Source organism: Vidua chalybeata, chromosome 26 (genome assembly GCF_026979565.1).
Source record: "Vidua chalybeata isolate OUT-0048 chromosome 26, bVidCha1 merged haplotype, whole genome shotgun sequence".
In the NCBI taxonomy this organism is placed as follows: Eukaryota; Metazoa; Chordata; class Aves; order Passeriformes; family Viduidae; genus Vidua; species Vidua chalybeata.
The window spans coordinates 1,457,475-1,472,760 of NC_071555.1; the positions used below are offsets into that span (position 1 = coordinate 1,457,475).

Consider the following 15,286-nt stretch of genomic DNA (forward strand, 5'->3'; position numbering starts at 1 on the left):
AGAGCCCCCTCTGCTGGAATGCTGCTGGCAGCCCACGGCAGCCGGAGAGCTCCAGGTGCACACCTCTCCTCCCGGCGGAGAAAGGCTGTGGTTTACAGGAGTTTCACATGATTCATGTCTCTGCTTGGGGGAAGAGATCCATTTGGGCCCGTATCTGCCCTGCCATGCTGTCCTAGAGCTGGGTCATGATGACAGCGTGCCATTCTCTTTGCTTTCAAAGCTGAGAACACAACAAGACATTTTTAGGACACAGAACTGCCTGGGATTAATGAGATTACTCTTACATCTGCTGAAGACAGTGCAGGACCCTTTCTTGCATCCTTTGAAGATTGGATATCCCATCCCTGGCAGTGTCCCAGGCCAGGCTTGGAGCAACCTGGGACAGTGGAAGGTGTCCCTGCCATGGCAGGGGCTGGCATGGATGGGCTTTAAGGTCCTTCCAACCCAAACCATTGAAGGATTCTCCAGTTCTGTTGACAGGGTTTCTCCTCCTTGCTCCCTTCTGTGGCTGCAGAGTCCAAGATGTAGCATAAGGAAGTTTTGGCATGGGACAAGGCTCAGCCTGGAGCCTGCTCAGCTGCCCAGGAAGGATGTGTCTACCTAAACAAGAAGGGAAGCAGGAAGGAAAGAAGAAATAGTACATCTGATAGTGAGGAAAAGGGGCTCTTTGAGTCAGGTACGCTTCAGAAAATGGAAATACTACCAAAATAGAAAATAAAATGATGGCATAGTGATTAAGACACTAGGTAAAGATGCCAGGAGTTAAATCCCAAAGGTCTACTCCAGACTTCCTGTGTAACTTTTAACAAGTCACTGTCTCTCTGTGCAATGCCCGTAAGTCCCTAAAATAGGGATTGCACTTCCTTTTCTTAGTTGATGCTGCGTGACAGCATTAAACAATTAGGCCTTATAAAGTTCCTTTTAAACAAATGGGCTGACTGGGAACATAGGAGCTCCTGGAGAGTCTCTGTGAATATCTTTACTGATGACTTTACATTAAATGGCATCGGACAATGTGAATAAATTCAAGAATTAAGTATGTTCTGCAGTTGCTGTTCACAGGAGTGAAGCTTCTCTGCTGGAAAGCTGCAGCTTTGGAAGGATGTGGACAATCCGGGTGGAAAACCACGGAATATCAGCTGCTGTAAAACAAACAACCTGATCCTCATCAGGAACTGCAATGGCAGGACAAGGAGAACTGGGTTCAGACTGATAGAGAGAAGGATTCAATGGGATATTTCCTCCCTGGGAGGGTGGGCAGGCCCTGGCACAGGTGCCCAGATTGGCTGTGGATCCCTGGCAGTGCCCAAGGCCAGGCTGGGACAGTGGGAGGTGTCCCTGCCATGGCAGGGGTGACACTGGGGGGTCTTTAAGGCCCCTTCCAACTCAAACCCTTCTGGGATTCTGTGATTATGCACAAAACCAGTGCTGTATTAAGTACACAGTAAAAGTCAGAAAGGAATTATTCTTTTTTTTTTTTCTCAAGTTACACAAGAAAGGGGCAATTATTTTGGTAGAAAGTTGGATTCCAGTTCAGGAAGGATTTACCAGCTTGTCGAGGGGAAAAAAAAAAAAAAGGTGTGAGGGTCTGTAGTGGTCCAAAAAAAATCCTGATGGCACTTGCATGTAGATAGTGATGCGAGAATGTCTGTAAAGTGGGGAAACCACAAATCAAGAGATAAATTGTTAGTTTACACATTAGGCTTGACAGGTGGGTGAAGTGATGAGCTGCTAAGGACAAATCATTCTATTTTCAATCTGGTAAAAGGTGCGGGGAAGCTTCAGTGAGATCCAGACACCCCGGGCAGTTGGAGATGGGAAGAGCGAGTTCCACCAGGGTGGGTGTCTCCTGCCATCTGCCAGGAGCTGCTGCCTCCTGTCACAAGCTGCCACTCGCTGCTCTAATATCTTTTGGACTCAGGAAAGCAAGTTTCTACTCAAAGGACATGGAATCTTTCTCATTTAGCAGGGCAAGACAGGTAAAGATAGCAAATGGTGAGGTGATGATGGAGTGGTTTGAAATCAGGGCTGGTGCAGTGGGGAATTGATAGGAAATTTCTGCCTCCCAGGGCATGGGGTGGGCTCTTCCCTCTCTTAGAAAAGCCTTTTTGTAATGATCCTGGCACAAAGAGCAAGCATTAAAATCAAATTTGGTGATGAACAGAAGTGGGAGGCTTCAATAATGTGAGGGAACTGGAGTATCTTGGAGATGGGATGACTGAAGAGTGAGAAATAGAGATGAGATTAAATGTAGCAGCAGAGAGCGCAAGGATGTGAATTTATGGACAAGGAGAAATCTGTGGAGGATACCAAGAGTATTTTATTGGAAATTAGTGAGGAAAGGAAGCTGAGATTTAGTGGTTGATAAAGGAAAGTGATAAGCCATCATGAAGCTGTGAAGAAGCATGTCAAAAAATGGTTCCAAGATCAATAATGATGCTGTCAAATGAGAGAGGAATTCAAACTGGAACAGGGACAAAAAGCTGCCAGCTTGATAGCACAAATACAAGACCTGTATTGAGAAAGGAAGGTGCCTGGGTCTGTGGATCCCTTTTCCTATTTCCGTGTCCACCTGGTATGACACTCTAAGAGCTTTTTATTACCTCGACAGTTAAATAAAAATTTTTAAAAAAATCAATTATGTTACAGATAATGCTGTCATGTTTTGACTAAGACCCAAATTCCTCCTGATGTGTAGGGTCACACTTGGGAGCAAGTTCCCTTTCCAGTCTAGCTTTCCTCTCCGTGTGCCTTGCCCAGGTTCCGTGACCCCTTTGACGTCGCTGCCGCGTTGTTTGTGAGCAGAGCCCTGCCAGAGATTTGGCACGTTGAGAAGCAGCAGCTGAGACATCTGCTCGAGGTGGGTTTCCCAGCAGCAGGGCGGCCCTGGCCGCAACAGGGAATCGGGGCTGGGCTTCTTTTCAAAACACCAAACCCCTTCTGCCGTCCCTTTGGTGGGAAGGACACCATGAAAACAGCACCCTGCAGCTGGGACGGACACCAGCGGGGGAAAGGGGCAGGTTTAGAAGGTTTGGTTCGATTTAAAAGGTACGATTTGATTTCAACACAGCCTGTGGCAGAGGGGTGAATGAGATGATCTTAAAGGTAACTTCCAACCCAAAGCATTCATGATTCAGAGAAGAATTCCTGGCTTAGACTGGGTGATGACAGCAGCACACGGTGGTGCGTGGAGTTACCCGGCAGTTGCATCAGACCCAGTCCAGCATGATTTTTTTCATTACATCAGTTATATCAGCTTTTTAATTAAATCAGTTAATTTTAAGGGAACATTTCTTCCCATTAGCCCTGCGGCTCGGCTCGCAGAGGTGCTTTAGCGCAGGTACAGCAGGGGCACAAGCACAAACAGCACAAACAAACAGCACAAACAGCACAAACAAACAGCACAAACTGCACAAACAGCACAAACAAACAGCACAAACTGCACAAACAAACAGCACAAACTGCACAAACAAACAGCACAAACAGCACAAACAACACAAACAGCACAAACTGCACAAATTCTTCTTTTCCTTTCGGATCCGGCCCCGCTCCCAGCCCGTGGGCGTGGCCGCGCCGCCGTCCGTCACTCTGATTGACAACACCAGATGGGCGTGGTCTGTAATGCCCCGCCTCCGACGGGCGGCGGGGGGGGCGTGGCTCTGCCGCGGCGCAATGGGCCCCCGTGATTGACAGCCGGCTCCGCGGGGAGGCGGGGCGGGCGGCGCGGCTGCGGGCGCGCCCATTGGCCAGCAGCGCCGTCGGGTGGGCGCCCCGGCGGCGCTGATTGGCGGGCGGCGGCGGGTGCCGCTGTGATTGGCAGGAGGCGGCGGGTGCGCGGCGGCCGCCGAGCGGTTTGTTTTGCGGGCGGCGGCGGCGGCGGGGCCGGCCCTCACGCACCGGGGGCACCGGGCCGCACCGGCAGCGCCCGCGCCCCTCCCGCCCCCGCCCGCCGCTCCCGGAGCGCGGCCGCCGGGAGGAGGCGGCGGCGCGGGGCCTGGGGAATGTGGCGGCGGCGGCGGCGGCTCTGAGCCCTCCCCCCCCTTCCCCTCGGCCCGGCCGCCATGGAGCCGCGGCGGTGACAGCGCCGTCCCGCAGCGCCCGCCGCGAGCGGGGCCGCCGCCCGCAGACATGGGTGAGGAGCGGCGGAGAAGCCCCAGGAGCCGGGGCCGCGTCACGGGCCGGGGCCGCTGCGGGCGGGAAGGGGGCGCGGGGGCTCGGCCGGGCCCCGCTCCGGGCCCCGCTCCGGGGGCGCTCGGGCTCCTGGCGCCGGGCGGGCCCGGGCATCGGCAGCGCCGCGGGGGAACGGTGGATTTTCAAGGATTTTGGTTAAAATGGTAAAAAAGTCGGCGTTTACCGGACGGTGCGGTGCCCCGCCGGCCGGGATCAGCGCGGCGGGCTGGGCTCGGCTCGGGGGGCTCTCAGCCTCCAGACGCTGGCTCTTCTTGAGACGGGAATTGTTGCGCTCAAGCTTAATTGGAGAAATTTTTAGCATTAAGTGCAGCTTGGGAGTCCATCAAAACAGGTTTTCTTTTATGGAGCTCCCCCCCGAGTGCTCATTTGCCATTCTTAGCCCAGACAGCAACATGTAAAAACAAGCAAAGGAGTTGGAAGAACTCCTTTTCAAGAGGAAAACGTTATGAGGAGCTGCCACGACTGAATGTGATTGATTAATTCAAATTAATCTGGGTTTGGACCGTATGTCCTGTAGAAAGAACTGCTTATGGAGGGGGTCTTGTGCTTCCTAATTCCTTTTTCAGCTTAAAGAGAGGTGCTAGAATGAAACTTTTAATTGCTCTAAACCAGAACTTACTCATACTTGCATATTGGCAAGGAAATTCCTGCTTTTCTAAGTCTGGAGTTTCATGGCTTCATGGGCTACAACTTAAACGTTTCTTCCCAACAACCAAGCTTAGTTTTCTAAGACTCTCCTTCATTTAGTCTGTATGCATAATTAGCTTTTATACTTTGAATTCAAAAAGCATTGCAAATGTTATTCTACAACTACTTCAATATCTCTTTACTCTGATTTGATTTGGTAAATACAACAAATTCATGCAAATCCATCGCTAGATTTCTCTGCTACAGAGAGGAATAGTGTAATCCACTCTGTTTAGAGCAGCAGGGTGCTTCATAAACTTAAAATGGTTTAGAAGTAAGAACTTGGATTTCCATGAAAGTGTCTTCCAGTAGCAATTGGACCTGTGTTTGTAAACATGTGAGTGCAGAATGAAAAAATAACAATTTCATGGCCCACTCCACCATAGCATTGTGTGTATCATGGCAGAGCTGCAAGCAGATTTTCCCTTTGTAATGGGAAAAAAAACCTAAATTCATTCAGCAGCTGTGATCAAATAATCTGATTAATCATGGACAGTGGGCTGTATATCACGCTCTGATTTTCTTTAATCTGGTGTTTCATAACCCACCTGGAGGGCACGTGGAGTGGCTGATGCCAGAGTTTGCAGGAGCTCCAGTGGTTCAGCCAGGGCTCACCTGGAGCGGTTCCGAGCCCTGCACGGCCGGGACAATTCCTGGGGTTTGTTTCACTCCTTGGCAGGCTGGAAAACGGGGATGTGCATCCCTGAGCCATGCAGGGTTTGGGGGTGCAGGCCCTGCTCCCTGCAGCCTTCCCCGCTCCGCTGGCTTTTCCTGCCTGTGTCACTTCCTTCCCTTGGCTCACACGCACCCAGCGACGCCGCGGGAGGGAGCGCGGCCCGGCGGGTCAGGATGGGCTCAAATCCCAAAGCCCACTCCTCCCCCTTGACTTGTGAATGAGAACAGGGACCCTGAATATATCCTGCAAGGATGGAGCTCTCTGATTTTTCCTCTCACTCCACAAACCAGGTCCTTTGCGATTTCCTAAAGCAGCATTTTGGTACCACTAAAACTGCCCACAGCAAAGGACTCAAAATGAAACTCTTTTCAAGGCTTTTTTGAGACCTTTAACATAGAGACAATTTGTCTAAAATTTCCTCATTGTCCCCAGATCTGCCAATCACTCGCCCAAGCCAGCTTTGCTGTTGTGGTGGTAGATAACAAATACACAGATGTGGTCACTTCTTTCTCTTTTACACCAAAATGGCATCACGTGTCCCACTGTGACACCATATAAAACATGATCCTGGAAAAGGGGGGTTCACAGACATATGCAGATACTTTCGCTCTTCTAACTTTCTGATTTTTTTTTTTTCTTTTTCTAAACTGTTTCCATGTCTGACTTGTTCAGACCTGTGTAACAAACCACGGATTGGTTGAAGTAAATGCTTTGTGGAGAGGAACAACTTTCTCTGTGAGCAGCAGTTCGCTTTTATCGAAGTTATAAAAATCCTTGAGTGTAGTTTTTAAAACATGAAAAGCATTTCCTGGACAACATCTTTCCCGCACAAAGCAGAACTGTGTTTCCCAGACCGACTGGAGACCAGGCAAAACAGGGTCTCTCAGTGCTCCAAAAATTGCTTCATTTTCATTTGTAGCAGCTTCTGCATTGTGTGATTAATGTAATGCTGCTCCACGTGCTTCTCCAAGTCAGCCTATGGAAATCCTGTGTTGGGATGGAACTAAAGAAGTGCTCATGCTCTCAGCATTAAATCCATCACACTGCTGTCCTCACCAGATACAGCTCAGATCAGTATTTGACTTCATTTTATCCTTTTAAGAGATAAATGCTCTGTCATGTCCTACCTCATCAACATAGGGATGAATTACAGGATGTATGGTTTAGTAGTAGGGAACCAACAGCTCAGTGTAAGACTACTAAAAAATGTATAATAAGATTCAAACTCACCTGTAGTTGTTCCATCCCCTTTGTTAGAACATTAACTGTTCCCATTTTATGAAGATAAATAATATTTTGGAGTAGAATGACTGCAGTAAGATACAGACCTTGCAGGGCACTAACTGGGCTTTATAGAATATCCTGAGTTGGAAGGAACCCACAGGGATGGTGGAGTCCAGCTCCTGGTCCTGCTCAGGACACCCCAACAATCCCACCCTGTGCCTGAGAGCATCGAGCTCTAGTGTTTGCCAGATGCTGCCCTTCAGAGTTTGTGTTGTAAATTCACAAGTTGCCTCAGCTAGTAAATAAATTCTCTTCATAGCCGAGCTACAGTCTGTAATAAAGAACACACAGTTGGCTGGATGTGTCCTCTGTGCCACAAGTGAGTGACTGCTGACTCCACACAGCCTGGAACCTGGGGTGGAACACCTGTAGCCAGCCATTGCAACCACTGATCTTTGTTTTCCAGTGATGATTCTGTTTAGAGGAGAATTCTTATTCCCAGACATTTTCTTTGATGGACTTGATTTCTTGTCATCAGCCCTCAGTTATAAACTGCTTTCTTAGCTCGTTTGCTTCTTGCCCAAAGGAACTCTGCCAAGACAAGCTCTTCTTCATCCTCCTGGTATCTGGCCAAACCCAAACTGCACTGTAGTGGAAAACTTGTAGCCCAGCTCTTCCCTGAGTGTTTTGGGTGGTAGGAAGGTCGGGGATATTCCAGGCCATAGGTTGTAGTATTTTGTTGTGCACGGTTTCAGCCTTTGTCTGCCAGGTGACTCCAAGGCTGCTCTTAATACCATCAAAATGAAAGAATACCAGTAAATTGGAGGCGCTCCAGTAAAGGTAAAAGGTTAAATGTTCAACTGTAAAGTTGGAAACTTAAAAAAAAAAAAAAAAAAAAAGGAAAAAGTTGTGCCATTGCCTACCTGGAACTTTAGCTTCATTCACAGCTGTTTCTTCAGATTTTCATCCCACAAGGGGTTACTTAGTGCTGAGATAGATCCCAGCACTTATTTCCTTTGGCTGATGTGCTTCTCAAAAAGCAGCCTCTTGCTTTGGTTGTGTTACTTACACCGCTTGCTTCTTTCACATGCAGTTGGAATGTCAAGGAGTGCTCTCCCTTCTCCACTGCCACAATGTGGTTATTGTCTCATTTGGCTTGTCTTGGACAGCAGAGATTTGGTGGGTTTTCATTTGGATTTTTTTATATTCTCTGCTCTGCGTTCCTTTTTTAAGATTTTTTCTGTAATTAACACCTTCTGCAAATGCATTGGGAGATTTCTTTTCCTTCCCTTTCATGATCTGGTCTAGGCTTGATGTTTCTGGTATAACATTCTGGAGTCCACAGTGGATGTATCTCAGATGTTGGGTGCTCTCAGGACCAAGTTAAGACTCGCCTTCCAGTGCCTGAAGAGAGCCTGCAAGAAAGGCAAAGAGAGACTTTACAAGGGCCTGCGTGGACAGGACACAGGGAATGGCTGCCCATTGCCAGAAGGCAGGGATAGATGGGATGTTGGGAAGAAGTTCCTCCCTGGGAGGGTGGGCAGGCCCTGGCACAGGTGCCCAGAGCAGCTGTGGCTGTCCCTGGATCCCTGCAAGTGTCCCAGGCCAGGCTGGATGTGGCAGCCTGGGACAGTGGAAGGTGTCCCTGGATGAGCTTTCAGGTCCCTTCCAACCCAAACCATTTTGGGATCCTGTGAAAGCTAAAACAGAAACTATTGGTTTTAGCAAAGATAATCCTAATGTGACTTCTGTTCTGACTGGGACTTTTTCAGATGTTTCCACCTTACAAAGAGGTGCATTTTTCCTGTTCTGCTTTTAACTTGTAGCAGGATCCGCTCCCTGCGTGCTTTACAAGCCGTGTGTGTCCCACATCTGTCATCTTTAAGCATTGCGAAAATCTAGTTTGTTATTCAGACACTGATTAATTATGAAGCCAGCCTTCTGCATAAAACATAAGCTAACTGCTTTGGAAAGACTCGTGAACAAATGCAGGACACGAAATTGCAGAAACAAATAGTCCCACTGAGTCCCTTTTACAGAGAAGTACCAGTGGGAGCCAGTCCATCGTTTGGTGTCCAGCAGCTGTCCCCAGGACAGCTCTTCCAAATGCAAGTGATTACCCATCAAACCATTGCCATGAATCAGGGATGAGTGTGTGAGCCGTGGTGGATTCTTAAAATTAAATTTCAGTTACTTACAAATCAGCTTCAGAAATGCTCATTTCAATTCAAACTTCTCAAAGTGACATAGTGAGGGAAGAAAGGGGGAGCTGTGCATATCAGGCACTGCACACCTGACACACCATCATGGGAGTAGGGCTGTGATAACCTTGTCTGGCTCACATCATTTCTAGAAGTCCCAATTATCAAAAAAAAAAGCTTTTCTTTCAAAACTAGGGTTCAGGTCCTCCCAAACTCTTTTGGAAAGGGCAGATTCTCCTGGGCATGTCCAGAGCTGATCAAATCATTGCTTCAAATTCCATGCCTAAGTAATGCCTTAATATCAGGAAGGATTTAACCGAGTGTATTATTTGCCAAGGAAACAACACTTTATCCCTAAAACCTTTTTGAGTCTTGATATGTGAGACAGCAGCCGGGCAATCCAGAGGGCAGGAGTGTGCCAGGAGCAGTGACAGCATGAGGTGCTGCTTTGTTAGCTGTGGCACAGTGCCTGGCAGCCAAGTGCCCAGTGCAGTCCCATTTTGGGCAGAACTTCACTTGGCAGCTTCCTTTACCTTTTGGAGTATCAAGGAATTTAGGGTCGTTACCCTTGCTCAAGGGAAGGATTAATTTCCATAGCTTTTAGACCTTCATCTGCCATCCATCACAGCCCAGCTACTGTGCTTTTCTCTCATTTTACATCTTTGTTTTTTTCTCTAAGCACAAAGTTCTGCTAAGTATCACTTCTCAAAACGAACAAGGAGTGGGAGAGAATACTTGAAATTGGTTACATCAGGAATCTCCAGAAAGTAATTCTTAGTCAGTGGAACATACAAGAAAAAAATCAATGTGTGTTTTTATATTGCTGCAAGGCAAGAAGCCTTGAATTGAACCTGCTGCATTGTACTTTGCCAGCAGACAGTGTTCCTAGTGCTGATCTTGAAATCTCATAAAATGGTTTGAATTTTATTCCATCAGCTTGTTCTGAGGTAAGAGAGGAACGTGTTGGGGCAATCAGTGCAAGTGGATTTGTGTTCACAGATACTCCAAGATGAATCTTTGTCCAGATTTTCATTTCTCTTTCTACTGGCCGTGGTTTGTTCCACTAGCAGGCAAGAATTCAGAGTTAACAGAATATAAAATGGGAAAGAACAGACTTCTACCGGGTTTTCCTTGGCAGAAGCACGTCAGTTTGCCCTTCCTAAATGACCTGTGATGGTCTAGCAAATCTGTCCAGGTTTTACTGTTTGTTGTGAAGACTTTTGAACGGAATTAGGAGCTGGGGATACTCATTCTCATCTGTACTCTGGCCAGATCCTTCTATGATATTGGACGAGTGACTTAACATTTATCTGTCAATTTATTATGTCATGATATTCAGTTAAGTTTGGGCGTTTTTATGACTAAATTAAATCACAATGTATTTGCAAAGATCCTAAAAAGGATTGTTGTTCTATGAGCCAGCAGAAAACCAGTGTAGAAGCACCAGAGGTGCAGAAATGATTGGTGCTCACTCAGACAACTTACTCCTAAAATTCTTGTGCATCACAGATGAACAAGAGGCTTTGAAGTCCATCATGAAGGACCTGGTGGCACTCCAGATGGGCCGGCGTCACCGGCTGCCTGGCTATGACACCATGAAGAATAAAGACACTGCTCACTCCAACAGACAGGTAACGGGCCAGTTTGTGCATACCTGAACTGGTGACCTGGGGGCAGAAGGGCCAGAGCAGGTGGGCAGAGGATCTGACTGGCTCACATCCTTGGCTCTGTCCTGTGCTTCCAACAGCCAAAGCATCAGATGTGAAGTAGCTCCTTGATCCTGCTCAGGCTGTGGCAAATATGGTAGTTTTTCTACTTTTTATATTTTTATATAAGATTAATGAATTTCATATATCAACTGTATATATTATATGCTATACATTCATGTAGTTTAATAAAATATTCAATATATATTACATTATACATGTATGTATACTGCATTCTCCTCATATGTATTTTTTATGGGGTTTGGTCTGCCCAGCTGAAAAATTTAGCAAGTGGCTTTCTGATTTCACAGTCATATTTCCATTTTTTAAAGTTACTTTATTCTTTTTTTAAAGAAAAAACACAATGCCAGCAGTCCCCCCCTCTTGGGCAGCCCTGCAATAATGAACCAGTGTGCCTCTGCAGTGGAAGAAAAAAAAATTCCGGTAAGAAAACTGACTTCATTTCCATATTAGCAATTATAAATTAGGAGTATAGCTTCAAGTTGTGTGCAGTGACTTTTTAGAGTTCCTTTAAGCAGGTAGCAGGCAGGGAAAGCTTTTCTTCCCTGACTCTGTCCTGGTGTAGCACTTTTATTGTGGGGTCAGGACTAGGGGAAAAGGCCTTAAGCTGCAGGAGGGCAGGGTTAGATGGGATATTGGGAAGAAATTCCTCCCTGGGAGGGTGGGCAGGCCCTGGCACAGGTGCCCAGAGCAGCTGTGCTGCCTCTGGATCCCTGGCAGTGCCCAAGGCCAGGCTGGGCAGTGGAAGGTGTCCCTGCCATGGCAGGGTGACACTGGGTGGGATTTGAGGTCCCTCCCAAGCCAAACCAGTCTGTGACTCCCAAGGTGAGGAGTGGTGGGTCAATGCTTTGAGGTCTTGTTCGGTTCATTCCACATTTCTCCAGACTTTTTCATGGAGAAAACAATGGTGTTGATGTTCTGGTAGGAAGGAAGGACAGAATAATGCAGCTTTGTCTGGAGATGCTGAATGTCATTTAAATGAAACAAAGCAAAAGCAACAATTTTAGTCAAAAACTGTTTGTCCATTACTGTCATTCAAAATCAAATCAAGTTACTGGCAGCAAGACTGACGTGAACAGGAGAAGTTTCCTATGTCAGTAAAATAACTCTTCTCAGTTTTATTCCTGTTACAGGTTTAAGCTTTTTGGAGCAGGCCTTGAAGTTCATGTCTGTCTTCCTTACTCTTTGCCTGCTCATAATCTACTTGTTCAACTGGATCTGGGGTTTCCTTGAATGTGTTGGACAAATCCATAGATGGATTTTGATACAAAATCCTTTTGAAATCGCTTTGAAACAGAAATCCAGAGATCAAAATCCTTAAATCAAAATCCGTAATTGTGATTTATGATACCACATCTCAGAACTGGAACAATGAAGTGATAAAGTTGGATTTGCCTTTTTGATCATCTCTCAGGACAGTTTATGTGAATTGCTTTAAGAAGTGATGGATTCACTGCTTTCAAGGGAAACTGAAAGCACTGGATGTGTAGCTCCTCTGGGCTTTCTCTGGAACAGGAGCACCAAGATCACTCTGAACACCTTTTCTTAGGTCTTTGATAAGTAGACATGAATGGGCAGTGTCAGGTCCTTTTGGAAAAATGAAGCAATAAATGCCAAATTCCATCCCCTTTTTCCTTTACTCCAAATTACAGGTTTCAAAGCAAGCAGTGGAGTTGAGGAAAAGGTTGGAGTTTGCTTGAGTACCAGCAAGTAAAAGAGAGGCTTCCAAAGAGCCCTGGGGATCCTTTAGTGTTGTCTAATTTCAGCTGGTGAGAGCTATGTCACTTGGCTGCTCCAGGGCCTAAATCACACCTGAGGTCAGAAATTTAATCTGAAAAATGGTGTGAATTCCATTTCATCCAAACTGTCCTGTTTAGTTCCTTTAGACCGGGCTACTTAAAGTAGTATAATGTTAAAACCAAACCAGAGCCTTGCTTTCCTGAAAACCCTGATACAAAGCAATCGTTCCTTCAAGCAATGTCTAAGAACAACTTTTTGTGATCAGGAGTTGGCTGCTAGACATCTTTTATAGGATGTTACTCCTGTGCTGTTTGTGGCATTGTTCCTTTACTGATCAATTCAAATGGGTTCTCTAGAATTTGTTTCATTTGGGAGTAATTCTAGACTAAGTTCTTTCTCTTCCCACATCTGAAAAACCACTCTTTAAAGTTATGTGTGGGTGACCCACCTGCAGCTGGCCGTTGCTGGGATTGGGAAGGTCATTTTCCCTGGTCCATGCTGTCCCTCCATGCTGCAGGAATTCCGTGTGCTCCCAGGGACTCCGTGGGTCCTTTTGAACTGCATTCTTGACCACTGGGCCTGCCAGAAACTTCCTCCAGCTAAAGAGCATTTCCTGGCCACGTTTTTTTTTGAAGTTCCTAGATGTATGATTGCCTATTGTCTGAGGCTTTCACAGATGGCTTAATCTATTCCAATCACATAAATTGTGCAGCAGAAATGATGGAGTCTTATCAGAGTAGATTTTTCCCTTTTATTTTTATCTTTCTGACCTAAATTGGGATTTGAACTTCAATGTCCAGAGTTGAAAGTTCAGCTTGTTGACTCTTGCATGCCACCCAGCATCTTCTGAGTTTAGAGTGACTGCACAGGTTGCACAGTCAATGCTTTTAAATATCATGTGGTGGTGATAAAACCTTGGAACTTTAAAAGGTGACACAGAATCAACCTGTTTGTAGCTCCAAGTTTCAGGAGCTGCATTTTTGCAAAAGCAGATATTTAGTCCATGTCTTAAGAATAAAGAATAATAAATAGGAATACAAATTCTAAAGTAGGAGTAGGAATAAAAAATGTAACACATTCCCTCTCTGTTTTCTGCCATGCATGCTTTGAGCATGCTTAAAGAAAATTGCCTTCAGATTAATAAGCAGTTAGGACTGAATTTCAGATTTTTCCCATGCAGTGTTAAAGATTAATTTTTTTTAAAGTTTATTTCAATGTCCTCTGTTGAAGTGCCAGTTTACAAAAATTACAGCTTAGTTTTTACCCCTCTCCTTCTCTTTCTCCTGCAGCAGTTTCTCCATTCTTCGTGTGCTGTGTCCATGTGTCAGCCACTCATTTCCACAATCTGCTTCAGCTTCTGTGGAGAAAGTTAAAATACTAAAATCATAATATGGGATTTGTGTGCTGTTGTGTGTGCCAGAGTTTGATTTTGAGCTCACCTTTTGTTCTTTCTCCTGCAGAATGATGTCAGGATAAAGTTTGAACATAACGGGGAGAGACGGTAAGTTGGCCTTCACTGCTTTGATTCTTTGCTTAGGAGAGTAATTTAGTCATCAGTAATTTAGCTTAAATATTTTGTTGGCTTTGCTTTCCTTTTTCCTGAATGGAAATCACACAGTGAAGGCAATAGCAAGCAGCTCACACACAACTTGGTTATTTTTAGAGATCAGTGTGTCATAAAGCTCTGATTTATTTCCATAACATTTATTTGTAAGTGAACTGCAGCATTTTTAAAAGCTGTCCAGCCTGAAAGAAGTTCAACCTGAAAGTCTTATTTCAGATATGTTCCCATTTTGTTTCATTTAACTGAAACCAAATGAAGCTGATCAAATCAGCGTCATTCTTTTCTAGTTTCTCACTTCCTGATGCCCTGTCACTATCACTGTCCTGCTGTGATTGAGCAACAGATACAGCAAGGGAAGGTTTTTTTTTCATTGGTGTAAAAGCTTCTTTGTTATTTCCTTTGATATTTGGTTTTGAGAGACATTTTTTTACAAGAAAAAAACAGAAATAACTGAAATAGCAGTTTCAGTTTTTACAGCATTGTTTACAATGGGTAAAATTGCTGAAATATTTCAAAGTAAGTCTCAAAAAGCCTCTTATTTGCTATCAGTTGAAGAGGAACTCTTGAAACATTTAATGACTCGTGGCTGTGTGAACAAGAAGGCTCCAGGCTTGTCTGTGGTCGCTGGGTCTGCTCTCACTGAGGGAAAACATGATCTTGATGCTGGGCTATAGTGTCCATATTTTGGAAGATATTAACTGGGTTGAAAGCATGAATGTATGTGCCATCTTCACAGCCATCTTGTGGGAATCCTTTGGTTTCTCCCAGGCCAGGCAGTACTTCCAACATGAAGTAGTTTGCAATTTCAAGATAAAATGCAAATTTAATGCCAGTGACACAGGAGGACAAGTTGTCTGTAGTGATCCTCACAGCCTGTTCTAGCAGAGGTTATTGGCTGAGTTGTTGAAGCTCCTCCTTTGTCAGATTTTGAGATTTTTGTTAGGAAAGCAGAGCTGTTCTCTGTTGGCAAAGCAGGCTGTGGAGAATAATTTCTACTCTTCCTCAAAACTTGAACTGTTTCTTTCACTGAAATCCTATGTGATGAATTCTGTCAGTGACTTCTTGTGCTGTGGGAGAAATTTTACAGGTAGTCATCACTGGGATTTGCTTCCTCCTTTGTCAGCCAGGTCTGCTCAGCACTCTTCTGTGTCAGGGGCTTTGTGGGGACAACAACAGAGCCACAGTGGGACATGTCACAATTACTTGTCACACTGTGTCACCACAGGCTTATCATCTTGCCTGTCTGCTGGGTGCACTCCGGGGGACAGAAGGGTTT

General features: G+C 45.6%; 1 protein-coding gene across 1 annotated transcript in view; it reads left to right on the top strand.

Annotated features, from left to right (window-relative positions):
* The first annotated feature begins 3,945 nt into the window (after positions 1-3,945).
* The window catches only part of MAP3K3 (mitogen-activated protein kinase kinase kinase 3), a 35,167-nt gene continuing 23,826 nt past the window's right edge, over positions 3,946-15,286 (top strand). Inside the window, exons 1-4 of the mRNA XM_053965026.1 lie at positions 3,946-4,132; positions 10,489-10,610; positions 11,040-11,129; positions 13,907-13,947. Of these exons, the coding sequence (XP_053821001.1) occupies positions 4,129-4,132; positions 10,489-10,610; positions 11,040-11,129; positions 13,907-13,947 (257 nt within the window). The 5' untranslated portion in view covers positions 3,946-4,128. The remainder of the gene's footprint in view (positions 4,133-10,488; positions 10,611-11,039; positions 11,130-13,906; positions 13,948-15,286) is intronic.